General features: G+C 33.5%; 1 protein-coding gene across 1 annotated transcript in view; it reads left to right on the top strand.

The window, feature by feature from the left end:
* The window catches only part of LOC113187287 (uncharacterized), a 118,136-nt gene that overhangs the window by 14,555 nt on the left and 87,475 nt on the right, over positions 1-16,106 (top strand). The window contains exons 4-5 of the mRNA XM_026395030.2: positions 8,329-8,496; positions 14,461-14,562. Of these exons, the coding sequence (XP_026250815.2) occupies positions 8,329-8,496; positions 14,461-14,562 (270 nt within the window). The remainder of the gene's footprint in view (positions 1-8,328; positions 8,497-14,460; positions 14,563-16,106) is intronic.

Below are 16,106 nucleotides of genomic sequence, written 5' to 3'. Positions count from 1 at the left end.
GGAGGTTTATGTTTTCAGTGTCCAAATAATGAGATAGAAGTTTTGTTCTCAGTGTACTCTAATCTTCTCTAAATAAATACATGACATTTTATTAAGACTGATGCCCCAAACTGGATTTTCCAGAGAGCAATGAAAATCTTTTTTTTTCAAATGTTGTAATTAGTTATACATGACAGTAGAATGCATTTTGATACATCATACAACAAAAGAGCATAACTTCTCATTCTTCTGCTTGTACATGATGTAGAGTTACACCAGTTGTGTAATCATATATGCACATAGAGTAATAATGTGCAATTCATTCTACCATCATTCTTACCCCCATATCCCTTCCCCTCCTTCACTCTCCTCAATCTAATCCAAAGTACATCTATTTTTTCCTAGACCCCCCCGCCCCTTATTGTGAATTACCATTCACATATCAGAGAAAACATTCAGACTTTGGTTCTTTGGGATTGGCTTATTTCACTTAGGATGATAATCTCTAGAGAGCAATGATCTTGAACTGCCATTTTTATTTTTTATTTTTTGGTTTTGTGTCTGATAGACTTTCTATCTTTGAACATATTATGTCTCTTCATGTACGAATACAAATCTTGTATTATGTATGCAACTGCTATATTAATTGACATTGATCCTATGTTTCTAGGTCCTGCAAGACTATATCACACAAAATTAAAAGTAAGGAATATAGGATTTCCCAAGACATCAAAGGAGAAACATGGAGAGGGTTTACACTATGTAAACAATTTGAAGTTTCCTTTATGTATTTCTATTTCGAGGGCACCTAAGCAATATGAGGGGTCACATTCACAGCATGGCTTCCCTTGTAATTCCTATATTCACTGGTTTCTGTTTTTCTTTAGACCTTAAAATTTCTCTCTTTTATATTGAAGAAATATTCAACTGCAGTTTTAATTGAAACCTGTATAACCAAAATTATTGAGGTGTTCTGCACTTGACCAACATTAATCAGCATCTACCCATCTGAAGAACTAAGTGTAAGGAAACTGAGGGATGAACAATGTGGTTATAAATATGAAAAACAGAAACAAAATTTTACATTGATCATTAATGTAAATAGTTATTAATGTAAATAATCATACAAAATTAATATGATAATTTTATTTCTATATTAATAATTTGAATTTATTACATGTACCTTCCACTATTACCTGGAACAATTTTTTAACTAAGTTTATTTTAAGGAAGGATACATAAACACATAAAAAATTGTACATATTTGTGTGATGTTTTGATACATGTATATACTGTGTAATGTTTTAATCAGGTTAAACATATCTACTTTCTTAAACATTTGTCATTTATTTATAGCCAAAACATTAAAATCCTTTCTTCTAGATTTTTAAAATATATACAATTTATTGCTAAAACTATAGTCATCCTTCTGTGTGATAGCACACTAGAACTTACTTCTATCTAACAAAACTAAGAAATTCAATCAAATGGAAAATTTGATTAATTTGATTAACTATGGATGATCTTCATGTATTATAAAGAATAGGTGCAGTACTTTTGAGTCCAGTGTGTCCTTCAGCTATCTGGACTCAGTACTAGACTAGTTTAGCCATTGTTTTATGGACAAATCTTTCAACACTAGTGCTCTTAGACATTCAAGTCTCCTATGCATTTCTTGAGAAAAAGAATAATCAGGTGTACTGGAGCCAGCTCTCAGTGGCTCCCAAAAGCCACTGGGCACATTTTTCTAACACTGCAGTTCAGCGACAGCAGGTTGGTAGCTTGAAATTGGTCATGGTGGGAGTATTTATACAATGGAAACTGGCAAACACTGCAAATTAGGAGTTGTTTTCCTTTTGGAACACTTAAAACATTTACCAGCACTCCACTTGAAATAACACAGCAATCAGCTGTATAATTTATACACATTTAAATTTTGTGCCAAACTAGAATAATCATTTATTAAAACAATGCTTGTGTTTTCTTTTGGATGAATTCTGTTTTGAATGGAAACTTAATATTGACAGTTTGTTTCACATTAGACTCAAGAGAATTGATCGGTCTGCCATTTCTATTTTTCAGTTTATCCAAGCCACTGACACACTGAAAGCATGTTGTTATTTCTTTGGAAACTTTTCAGTAGAGACTGCAATTTACCAAGAGCTGCTAGGGCTAGCATTGTTTAATGTGTGGTTTAAATTTTATCTTGTTTATAGAGTCAGGATATGCTACTAATCCATGACTTAAAACCTGACAGCTTTATCGAGCATCATTACAGCTGGTGTTTTTCACTCTGTTAATCTCACTCATCTCTGACTTCCTATATAATAGCTGGAAAAGACATTAGGAATGACATATTTATGTGTATGGACACAGTTGATCAATCCATCTAGGCTGTGGGGAATGCTGACTAAGGCACACTAGGTAAATAACTGGAAGGCAATAAATGGAAGAGGGAAGGGCCTGCAAAATGGAGCTCTGAATTTTGTAATCTCAAATGGCTCCAATATCATGAACAGATGTGGCAAGAATTTGGATCTAATCATGTGAGGACACTTGATAGTGCTACTTTATTTAACTCAGCTATTAAAATTATTATGGAAGTATATTTTCCAAATATTAATTGCCATTGAGAAAAAAGGGAAAAAGGAAGGAAGGAATGGAGGAAGAAATCAAGGGAGGGATAGGAGGAAGGGAAAAAAGAAAAAGAACTCCAAGTCTTAATGCTAAAAACTAACAATTAAAATGTGCTTACAGAGCTATTGTAAGCTGTTTGTTATGTCTTACCTTAATGTTTCTCCCAGTAGCATTATGAGTTAAGTACCATATTTTCATCCAGATTTTAGTAAATAAGGTTCTGAGTCATAGAAAGGATAAGTGACTTATCTAAGATCACTCAGCTATTATTAGTGGTGCAGCTGGGCTTCAAATTGGACAGCTAGACCAGAATCCATGTTCTTAAACATAATCCACTGCATCTGATTGGACTCTCCAAATCTAATCCTGGTCTCTCTCTGGAAAAGTCCAAACAGGGTCTCACTTCTACATTTTTTATTATCTTCAAATAATGCAATACAATGAAAGAAGTATAAGAATGCTTAAAGACACTTAGAACCAGATTGTACATTTTATATTTTTTATTCTGAAGTCAAAAAATTAAAATTAAAAATGAAGTATTTACATTTTTGAGGACAAGCGTTCAAATATAATTTCCGTAATATCAAGCATATTCAAGAATTCATTGTATTTTAGAATTTCATTTATTAAAAGGCTCATCAAGCACACCTAATTTTAGTGGCAAAATTTTTGTGCCAAAGGAATATTCGAACTGCTTTCTATTTGACTCAAGGGGCAGATGTTGAGAAATCTAGCAGCTATAAGTTTGCAGCAGGTGTGTGGCTTGCTGCTTCATTAGATTTTAACACAAATTTTATGTCTCAGTTTATGTAAGAGTATGTTGATTAGCTGTGTTTTGGTAACTGAATGGATAGAGAACTGTTCATCCACATAATCAAATCTGTTTGTAAAACAGTGAGCTGTTTTAACAGACTCATGCATACCAATAAAAACAAAGATCACTATAATTTAAAGACCCACCCTCAGCCCTTTTCATGATAGGGAGATGATTGCATATCCATTGTGGACAGCTATGGCTGAGGGAAAAAATAATAAATCAATGGGCCCAGGAATCTCTGTAAGTTATATTCATAAATGTTAAAATGTTACTGAATTTTTAAGGCCAAGCAGATAGGAAATAAATCAAACAAGAGATGCTTTAACACTTTAAAATCCTTCTGTAACTTTAGCAAGTATTATTTTAGCAAAAAGCTTTGATTTAACCTTAAAGCTGAGAAATGTAAGTCAATAAATTACTATAATTTTTGGTTTGCTTTCTCTACTTTTTAACATCAAACGTTGTACTCAAACTTAATCAACAATTGAAAGCAAAAAAAGTATTGAAGGGTTATGAAATAGTATCTGTGGAAGAATGCATCCTATATCCTGATTTACAGTATTCTGTTCTGAAATTTTTACAATTTTTATTCCAATAAACAATATGCCCCATAAATTTATCATTTCATTTACATTCTGACTTTATTGTTACATTGCTTCTCGGCCTTTTGACAAACATCAAGTGAAGTATACAACTTTATGTCACTGCCTTTATTATCCCATACACTATAATTTAATTTTTCAACCAACATGACCTATCTTACAAGTTGAGGATCCCTCACTGAAATGCCTGGGGTCAGAATTATTTCAGAATTTGGTTTTTTGTTAATATTTTCATATGCATAATGAGATCTTGGGATGAGATCTGAACAAAAATTTAATTTATGTTTCATATACAATACAGTCTGAAGGCAATTTTACATGATATTTTTAGTACACCTGTGTTTTGACTGTGACGTCTCACAAAACATCAGATATGGAATTCCCACTTGTGGTGCTATATAGGTACTCAAAAAGTTCAAGATTTTGTATTTTGGGTTTCAAAATACAGATGCTTAAATTCCACCTGTTCTCCCACTGCAGGCCATTTGTCCATACATGTGTATCTGCCTCTCTCCCACCCTCTCTTCCCATAGAAAGTCTACTCACTCCACCAGGTCCAGTCTAATGATATTCTTTCTTTAATTTTACCTCTCAGTCAGAATCTCTTTCTTGTTCTTCTAACTTGTTTACAACTTCATGAGCCTGAATTGCTCATCAATCTATCCCCATTGCACACAAAACTATACCTTGCTCATGAAAGAAGAACATTTATTTTAAACCAGTTCAATTTAATGAATGAATGAATATATCTGAAACTACTCAAACTATCAAATGACTAGTGCAGTCTCATTTGGAATACAAAATTAAAAATACAGTAACAAGCATTAAAGATATTTGGGGTTAAAAGATATTAACAATTTTTTCTTGTTTGTCTGCAGAAAACTGTTCTTGCATACTTTGTCAGTACACCACCTTTGACAATTACTACACAAGTTAATCAAATGTATGAGTTGGGAATCTAGTTGCAATTTTTATTTGTTCTAATTAGTTGTATGCATGATAGTAGAATGTATTTTGACATATTTTACATGTCAAAATGACAGTATAACTTCTCATTCTTCTGCTTGTACATGATGTAGAATTATTGGTTGTATAATCATATATGCACATTGGATAGCAATGTCCAATTCATTATACTATCTTTCCTATTCCCCTTCCCCCTTCTCTTCACTCCTCTTCATCTAAACTACTTCTAATCTCCCCTACCCACTCCCTTATTTTGAAATTAGCATCTGCATATCAGAGAAAACAAAGTATTTGGGGGGGAATGGCTTATTTTGCTTAGTATGATCCTCTCCAGTTCCATCCATTTACCAGCAAAAGTACCATAATTTCATTCCTTTTTATGGCTGATTAATATTCCATTGTGTATATATACTACAGTTTCTTTATTCCTTCATCTGTTGAAGGGCACAGATTTGTTCTATAGTTTAGCTATTGTGAATTAAGCTGTTATAAACATTGATGTGGCTGCATCACTGTAGTATGCTGATTCTAAGTTCCTTGGATATAAACTGAGGAGTGGGATAACTGGGTCAAATGGTGGATCCATTCCAAGTTTTCTGAGGAATCCCCAAGCTGCTTTCCATAGTGGTTGCACTAATTTTCAGTCCAATCAGCAATGTCTGAGTGTACCTTTTCCCCCACATCTTCACCAAAATTTATTATTGCTTGAAATTCTTGATAATTGCCATTCTAACTAAAGTGAGATAAAATCTTAGTGCATTTATCTATGTGTCAGGACAATGACTAATCCATTCTTTTATCAGTCAGGTACTAAGAAAGCAGAGGTATAATTGTAGAGGCAAGAACAGGAACCATTAAGAATGAAACTCCAGGGAAAACCCAGTTGGAAGCAGATAACGCATCCTTCCCAGAGGCTTTATATAACTGATCCACAGCTAAAGACCAGTTGGCCTCCCCAGCTGGATGGGCCCTTTGCTGGCATGGACCCTTCGATGCAATTTTTATAGAGCTGGCTCAAGTTTCACAGAAGCTGACATGTTTTGTATTAAACTTGGTTTGAACCTTATATATGGAGTTCATTCTACTAGGAATGGCCAGGAGCAGAGCTAACTGCAAGCTCTCTGGGGGATAAATTATCCTATGCTGTCATGGGCTCTCCACTTCTGCTGCTGCAGAGCTGACTTTAAAGATAGAGCTGGGGACAGCACATCTTTGTGAATATAGTTGATGACTTTGAATAATACAATTTAAAAATGATTACAAAGAACAGATTGCAAAAATGATTACCCCATCCTGTCCATGTACTTGAATACAAGTAAATGACTTACGCTTTTTTTGAAGTCATATTTTGGTTATGAAATGGTAGTTCTTGAGTCTTCCCACTTGAAACAGCTTAAGGTCTGACTTTACCTAAATGGAATATGCAAAAACATTCAGCATCTCTAACAATAAGGGAAATGCAAATCAAAATTGCATTGAGATTTCATCTCACCCCAGTCAGAATAGCAATTATCAAGAAAGCAAATAACAATAAATGTTGGTGAAGATGTGGGGAAAAGTTACACTTGTACAACATTTGTAGGACTGTAAATTAGTACAACCATTCTGGAAAGCAGCTTGGATATTCTTAAAAAAAAATGGAACCCCCATATGACCCAGCTATTCCATTTCTTGGTATTTTTCTAAAAGAACTAAAACCATCATAGTACTGTGATACAGCCTAAAAACTTCAGTGTTTATAGGAGCACAATTCACAATAGCCAATATGTAACCAGCCCAGATGCCCATCAATAGGTGAAAGAAATTGTAGTATAAATCAACAATGGAGTTTTACTCAGTCATAAAGAATGAAATTACTGTATTTTCTAGTAAATGGATGGAACCAGAGGACATGATGCTAAGTGAAATAAGCCAGACCCAGAGAGTCAAGGGAAGAGTGTTTTCTCTCATATATAAAAGTTAAACTGAAATAAGAAAAAAAAAATTGAGGGTTGGGGTATTCCATGAAAATAAAAGAGAGATCAGTGGATTAGAGAAAAAGAGGAAGGGGATTGGCCAGAAGGGATGAGGGGACAGGAAAAGGAAAGAATGGTGAAATGAATCTGATCAAATTTATATATATATAGTATATATGAATATACTACAGTGAATTTCACCTTTTTTTGAGAGAGAGAGAGAGAGAGAGAGAGAGAGAGAGAGAGAGAGAGAATTTTAATATTTATTTTTTAGTTCTCGGCGGACACAACATCTTTGTTGGTATGTGGTGCTGAGGATCGAACCCGGGCCGCACGCATGCCAGGCGAGCGCGCTACCGCTTGAGCCACATCCCCAGCCCTGAATTTCACCTCTATGTATATCCATAATGCACTAATTTTAAAAACTATATAAATAGGACAAATCAGTAGAGTAGAGAAAAGGGAACAGAAGGAGGAAGGAAGGAAGGAAAAAGGAGGTACTGGAGACTAAAATTGGAGCAAATTATATTATGCTCCATTAAATTATGTCAAAATGAAGCCAATATTATATATATCTACATAAAATAATTTTTAAAAAGTACCAAAAAAAAAAACAAACAACAACAAATACCCCCACAAAAGGAAATAAAGTTGTGTTAAGTCACAGAAAAAAGAAAGTACTTGGGAGGCAATATAGAACACCCTCTCATTTCTGTAAATGGTGCAGCCCTCCACACTATCCAAGACACTCCTACACAGGAGAGAGAAAGAGGAGAGAGAGAGCCCTAAATTGCTGTGAAAAACAGTGAGATGGAACTTTCTATGCTCCCTTTTATGCTTTTCTCTTCATGTAAGAACAGAATGACTTTGCTAAGAATTGACATTTTGCAGTGCCTTCTTCAAGCACAGAGACAGTAGAGATTTTTAAAAATGTACACTTAATAATCCTTTTCCTTATGCTTGGTACTTTGAAAAGGACTTTCAAATAGACTCCAAGATTATTCAAAGGGACTCCAAGATAATTCCAAGTCTTGAGGGTTTTCATCTTCACCTCTAAATATTAATATACATTATATAATAAATCTTCTTCCATACTTTTCCTTGACAAAATAATTCATAGTGCTAGCTCTAAGGCACAGACTCCCATGCCTCAAGTCCTGAAGCAATACTTGTTTTGATTTATGGTATTTTTGTCTATATAAATTCTTCCCAAGAGAACTGTCCAGGAAATTTAGCTACCTATTTTCAAGGATAACACTCTTTATTAATACAGACTTTTCTTCTGTGTATTCACTTTCTCATCCTGACCCTCAGTGTGTTGGACCTTCTTTCTCACCAGAGTATAATTGATGTTATCTTTTCTGTTCCTCAGTCACCTCAGAAGACGGACGTTCTTTGGATTTTGGCTTTCGAGTGGATACTGAAGAAAAAGGTTTCTACACAGAGAATTTTCATTCAGCAGCGTGGGTTTTCCGAGGCGACGATGGGAATCCTGAAGACAGTCCTAGATGTCTTAGTAAAAAACCACGACCAGTAGCTGGTAAGAATCTATAATCATAGCAAGATGGGTGAGCCTTATAGAACCTGTAGCTAGACTCCAGGTAAATCTCTGCAGTCACCAAACTGGAAAACTGAGGGGAGAGTTTGGTGAACAAAAGAATGTATCATACACAACACATTTCTTAATATTGGGTTTTCTAAAACTGTCTTAAAAGCTTATTCAAACAGGAAAGTAATTCTACAGTTGGAATAAAGATCAATATACTCAGAATAAAGAGTTTATTTTTATCCTTGTTTAAAAAGTACTTATTAATTTAAAAATATCTACTAAAAAGTATAAAGAAGTGATAAATTGTCACTTCTTATTCCAACTCCTCTAGATAACTGTTTTATTGTTTCTACATTTTTTATTATACATTCTTGTGGCCCTGTTCTTAAAAATACATGAAATACACATCTGATACTACTATCATGTATTTATTTTTATTTTGAAACATATCTTACAGCCTGCTTTTTACATTTGATAATGAGTATTTAATAATTATACCTTTAATTGATAATGTAAGCATTTTAATTTTTGAAGACTTCATTAATATTAATGTTCCATGATATTTTGAGATAAATTTTAGTAAATTAAAAATTAATAACTGTATATATTTATCTATTGCAATAATAGCTTGTGATTTAAAAAAAAAAAACAACTTACACCTGAATTACAATTTTCAATATTCAGGGTGCAGATCTTCTGTGAGTTTCTATTTTGTTGTTACAAATAACCTTGATGAATAAACAACTGGACAAAAGCAAAGATCCAGGCAAAAAAGAATATTTTAAATTAATTTTACAATAACATATTTAATAAACATCATGCCTACTATGGTCAAGGCCCTGGGAGGAGTTGTCAAAGATACATAGAGAGAAATGACAGGTTTTAGAGTATGACAAATTCTACAAAATGGCACATACTTCATTCAGTACAGGCATCATAATGTGCTCAGTTTCATCTTACCTCCAATTATACAGATAAGATGTAATACATGGACATATGTATATATTATGTATAATGTCATTTGTCTTACCTGTAGAGTAAAATAGAGCCTTTCTTGGTTTTCTTCTTATAAATATTATGAAATTTAGCAATGGAGAGTTTTAATGAGGAAAAGTTGTATATCTAAATGAGTTCTCATATACATGCCTAAGAGAATACAAGGTTTGTCATTTGCATATTTAGAATATTTACTTACATTCATATCAAATCATGAACAATTTATGCTTAGCCACTCACTGAAAAGTAAACATGAGACTCTAAATCCAAAAGTATTCAGAGTGGAGTTTGTGAAAATCAAGAGAGGGGTTGAGGCATAAAGTTGCAGTTAAGTGAGATGAACGGATTGCACATCTAAAAATTTGAGAGGGGAAATCTAATGTTAAGTGTTCTTACCTGAATAAAATAAGATTATTAAAAATTAAATAAATCAGAACAAACACAATAATAACCAAAGGTGGATGATGGGGATCTAAGAGTAGCCTTAAAAAAAAAGTGAATTTTCTTTATCTTTTATTTGATTTAAATATAGGGAAAGAACACTAACTGAAGGTCAGATCTTCAGGTCAGGACCTCTATTTGTTTGTTCATTGGTATAGGCCAAGGTCCCAGAACAGTACCTGCTTCATCATGGGAAACCAATGTGCATTTGTAAAATAAATAATTAAAAATACTATAAGTACAATACAATAAGTACTATTGAATAATTATCACCTATGTGATCTTGGAAAAAATATTATCCTTCTGCTTAGCATTATAAAAATATAAAATAAAGTTATATATGTGAAAATTATAATGGGCTCTTTCTATTTATTTTAGCTATTTCCATCTCCCCCTTTAATTTCTTTTAATTTTATGACAAGTATAGTTCAATGACAACTATAAATATATATGTATTCACATACATGTTTATGCATATTCACATACATTTATATGTAAAATATACATAATTTATGTTGTATTACAAATTCAGTAAATTATCAAATATTTATTAAATATTTGTTTGTGGCAGAAACCAAAGAACATAAAGAGGAGGAAGATATAACTCCTACCCTCATAGTATTTTAGCTAAAACCTGATGTATAATGCATATAAAAAGTACAATTATTGTAATTTCTACTATTGTTTGTATCTATCAAAGAACAGCATTTTACTTAATTTGGTATCATTTGCTTTGGTAAAAGAAAACAAATGGGACTGATTTTTTAGTGTGAGCATACAAATATATTGGTACACATGTATATATGCATACATATGTATATATGTGTCTCTGTGTATGTACAAAAATATATTTAAATTTTGCAAGTGAGCTCATGATACAATTTATTGGACTGAACCTCAGTTCAAGAATATCCTTGTTATCTTTTCTTATTATTACTAATACTTCAAGTGTTACATGTGTCAGAGACCTATGTTCATAACTATGTAGTACCGAGAGACCAATAAAAGAAGATGGAAATTAAGAAGAAAAATGAGTTGAGGGCAAATAGATAATTTTTGAACTGAAAATATCCTCATTAACCAATAAAATTTTAAGCATATTACAATATTAATTTATATCTACCAAAATGAATTTCATGAAATAAAATTTATAATTTAAAAATAAATAACCCTATCCTGAATTTCCTGAAAGAATTCTTTTGAGTTGAATAAATAGACAAAGATCATATCACTATGTGAAAATTTTAGGGTGTGTTTAGTATACCAGTTTTGCTATATTTGTGGAAATATTTGCCCTTTGTTTGAATTTTTACATCTAGCAATATGATTCTAAGGAGATATTATCTGGGGGGATAAATTATTGATGATGTGCCAAACAGTCTCTGAAACAACAATAATATTCATTTGTGGCTTTTCTGCAGTTGTGCAGGACTTGTAGATTTTCTACTAGACAGTGACAAGGGAAACCAGGACTATTCATTTTAAAATATGAGAAAATTGTCTTCTGAATGGGAGGGGAACATGTTACAAAACATTTTGATTGTCTCTTCTCCCACAGGAGAGCTCTACAGTTCACCACTTCAAGATTTTATTGAATTGTTTATTTTTTCATACACATTGTTGACATTCAATTTGCCTGATTGAAAAACTGAAAAGAAAGAAACACAACCTTGAAAGCAATAGCTAGCTTAACAGTCTCATGCCATACGAAAGAAAAATAACAAACATAATTTGATTTGAATCAACACAGTAAAAATACTCCATTAAACAAATATCTGTTGGGTAATCAATCTGTCAAAAGCACAAGATAGTATCAAGAGAGTAACCCAGAGGAAGCAAGAAGTCTTGACAAGTAGAGATATTAGAAATGATTTCTACAGGGGTCAGAAATAGGATTTCTGATTTTTTTTTTTACTTGATTAGCTACCAACCTGTTGCAGATTGCTGAAATATTAATTCCTAAGTCCTTGAATTTCCCAGTTCTGTTTCTTAAATTATACCAAGATCCAGTAAGTGGCAGTCCAAACAGTCATACCAAAGAGAATTGTATTAACAAGTAATGGAGATTTCCCTAGAAGCATCCAACAGAGCAGAGCACAGAATTTTAGAGCTGGAATGCATTATTATCTTCTCAGCAACCTTGGTAGGCTTTTCCTGATTATAGTAAAATAAAACAACAACAACAAAAATGCATTTTCTTCGGACATTTTGTGAAAACTAACCTTCCTTCAGGAATTCACATGAAAAGACTCTATCATTTCTGTCTTTGAATGTTTGCCTCTTTTGGCTGCCAATGTCTGGCATAAACTCCATGAGAAAATCACCACTTGTCTGTCCTCTCCACTACATTCTAATACATAGGGAAACACCAGAAATATAGTAGGTGCTCAGTAAATGCTTATTAATGAATGACTTCTGCTACCAAACTGTGATGAATCTGGAAGAACAGATGCATGTTTCCTTGTTTTTATCAGATACTTATGTTATCTATCTAACCAAGGAAGTGGTCACATCTGAGCATGTATGGACAAATTGCTTAACCTTTTACTATATTTGTTATTTCTCATAGGAAACTTAATTTGAAAAATATTGATTTACCTCATAATATCTGAGAGAAAATTGAATAAGTTAAATGGCAAATCATCTTATAAACTGTGCCAAGTAATATAAATTTATAATACTAATATTTCTCCCAATGTCAAGGACATGCTCACCTAACTCTACCTGCCAGAGATGGTAAGAAAGAGATTCCACACCAATTGGGAGACTGAACTAAGGGCCTTCCCACTCTAAATAAATTGTTGTCCATCACTTTAAATTATCAAGAGTTCTTTTGGCCTCTTGAATGCTCTTAGTTCTGGCCATATTTCAGCTACATTTTTACTTTCTGTAATAGTCTTTGAATACAGACCTAAAAAAGAGACTATTCTGCACATTTCTCTCTGAGAAATGAAAAGTGACAAAAACATTTTTAAAAATTGACATAAGGCAGCAAACTGTATTATCCTTAAATTCTAATGTTTCCTATTTTTTTATGAAAGGAGACTCTTGAATTTTAGTTTAAATTTTAAGGTGTTAGGTTACCCTGACCTTATTAATAAATCACCTTTCTTATTTCATAATGAATTATCTGGCTTTCTCCAGGACCCCAGAATAGGCCTATTATTAATACTTCACTTTTGTAGCTCAGAGATTTATCATACTTTATTATTATTTACTTTCAGTTATTTTTAGTTATTCATTGACATAGAAAAAATTGATATATATAAATCTAATTGTTCAAGGAAGATTAATGCTCTCAGTATTATTTTAGTACTTCTCTCTGGTGGACTTGACCATAAATAAAACAGAATACACATTATTTTGAAGTCTTTTGTTATATTTCTTTATTGGAGACCATTGTTAGCATTTAAAAATGAATCATCTGCAATTACGCAAGCCCTTCAGGTATCTTATTTCGTGTACTCTGAGATGATTCAGGTATATATTTTTTTTCCTAAATAAGAAATGAATTAATTGTATCATTAAAAGATTAAAATGCCTACCATGTTCACATCTCCCTCTATGGAAACTTTCCTTCCACAAAAGGAAGAGACGGTCTTGTGGCAGCATGTTTTCTGGCTTGGAATCATGCTGGATCCTTGCCTTTGAAAATTAACAACACAGAAGAATTCTGATCAGAAAGGATTTTTACCTGTGAGATTCCCTCCTACTGGAATTCAAAGTTGGAAAATGCTCTTGGTAGTGAACACGGAAGTTAAAATGTTTCAAGGTGGAGAAAACTTAAGAGGGCCCATGAATGGGCTGAAGTTATGAATAAGCCAAACTTATCACAAGGAGAAGCTGAGGAAGAAACATACACACATCTATATCTATGTACACAGAAAAGAGGGTATGAAGTCAGCAGAGAGAAGAACAAACAGAAGGAAAAGCAGATGAAGAAGTTGCTGGACTAGAGTAAAAAGCCATGGGCTGTTGGTGAAGTTCTTCGGACTCTCCACCTTCAATGAAGCACAAGCTAGGAGTTTCTCGTAGAAAGACCCAGTTATTCCTATATTATTCTGAAAAGCTCAGCTTTTTTTTTGGATTCTCCTAAGACTTAAATCTATGGGTGAAGATTCTGTTTTCTTATCTACATATATAACCTTACACTAAATATCTTATTTACAGATATAGATGACTTGGATCTTTAAGGCTCAGGTGCTTTGCAGGTAGCTGTCGCACAGTGGTTAACAGGGAAGGCTTGAGCATTGTACTGCTCTACCCTTTCCTCACTGGATGACTCAGGCAAATTGTTTAACCTCTCCATGCCTCAGTTTCCTCTTCCCCCAAAATAAGAATAATAGGCTGTTGTATAAATTAAAGTGGATACTACTTATTTAGTATTGGTTAGAACACTTTTATTAGGTCTGGCATGTAATAAACAATGATAAATATTAGCTACTTTAATAATAATATAGTTAATTTATAATATCTAAAAATTAACTCAAAGCAATGCCCCTTTTGCTTTCTTTGTAGTTCGTGAGCGAACGGTGAGACTATTCAAGGGAACTGGAGATTATCCTTGGGGATTCCGAATTCAGTTCTCCAAACCAATCATGGTAACTGAAGTGGATACCAGTAAGTGGTCTTGTAATAAAAAGCTTTAATTCATTTCAGAACAACTATCTCAACCCTAGAAAAATACATAAAATAGCCTTCAATATCATAGTCATGTAAAGTCCACATACATAGTAAAAGCAACTTGAAAATCTCAGTTTACCAAAAATTCATGATTGAGAACTGTTCATATCATGATTGCATATTTTAAAAGACATGTATTCCTGATGGAATGTACCTTTCTGATTGACAGAGAGCATTACTTAGTCTTCCTACCAAAGAGCCCTTCTTGTTTCTACAGAAATAGGACTCAATTCTGGAGGTAAGAAGAATATTGACCATACATCTCTTGTCAGTATTTTATAGTTTCTGGGAGGAATTCTAGTACTCCTAAATTATTTTCTCTATGGCTTCCCAAGTGTCCAGAATTTTTAATTAGCATATTAAGAATTAGTAAATAATGTTACGTTAGATTTTTCTACTTCCTGATTTGTAATTTGATAATAACCTGAGATGGATGATTTGAAAAAAAAAATAAAAAGCAGATCCCAAACAATATCATTGGTAGAAGCATAAAATAAATGTTTCCATACTCAGCCTGGTGCATTAGGGGAGAAGCATGAGATTATCACAGAGGGAAACTCAGGGCCTCTAGAGAGTTTCTGAATTCCTTTATTATCAATTGTTTGTTTATCTATCTCCCCATCTGAACTCTGAGTTTTTGACCCCAAGGTCAAAAACTGCATTTCACCTACCATTTTATCCTCAATCTGGGGAAGCATCCAAAGGACAACAGAAGGGTGCTCCAATAACAGTGTTGAGTAACTGTGAGAGCCCTGGATACCAGAAGGCTGGAACAGTATGGAGGAGGGGAGACCAATACTTCAGGAAGACCCACCCTTCCTGCTTTGGCCACACACCCTAATCGCATTTCTGACCTCATTATCACTAGAGTCCCATTTCATTTCTCTCTGTCAGAGTTCCTCTGTTGTAGACTCTGTAGTTCTGTTGGAAACTGCCTTTCTTCTGTTGTAAAGACGTGAATGACTATTCAGCTCTGGTCAAAGTGACAGGGGTGACAGGTGCATCAGAGTAAATTGTTACCTCCCAGCCCATCACACAGGCATAGCTGGGCAGGAAACAGTGTTCAGACCACCACCAATTTTTTTTTATCTTAATGGAATTTTTATCCAACTCTCAGGGTATGAGAGTAGAGTAGAATGTAAGATCTTTCAGGCCCATTAAGAAAATTAAACTTCATCCTGAGGAAATTTCTTGCAGGTTATCACGCATCCCACGTGGTCAATAGCACACATTCTATGAAATGTAGAGTTTAGTCTCCTATAAGTATTATCTAAATACTAAGTAACCTGAACACCTATTTTAGATTCATTGATGTTACAAAAGAGAGACATTTACTTATTTATAATATCAAAGTATCGATCAGTTAATTTCACTTTAAGTGTAAAAGCCATGTTATGTCACAGAGGAAAAGAACTCACATTCACTAGGGGTGCCTATTTTGAGCAGTATATTTGAGAGCATACATGCTCTTCCTGATAATG

This window comes from Urocitellus parryii, chromosome 1 (assembly GCF_045843805.1).
Source record: "Urocitellus parryii isolate mUroPar1 chromosome 1, mUroPar1.hap1, whole genome shotgun sequence".
Classification (NCBI taxonomy): Eukaryota; Metazoa; Chordata; class Mammalia; order Rodentia; family Sciuridae; genus Urocitellus; species Urocitellus parryii.
This window is presented reverse-complemented; position numbering and strand designations above follow the sequence as displayed.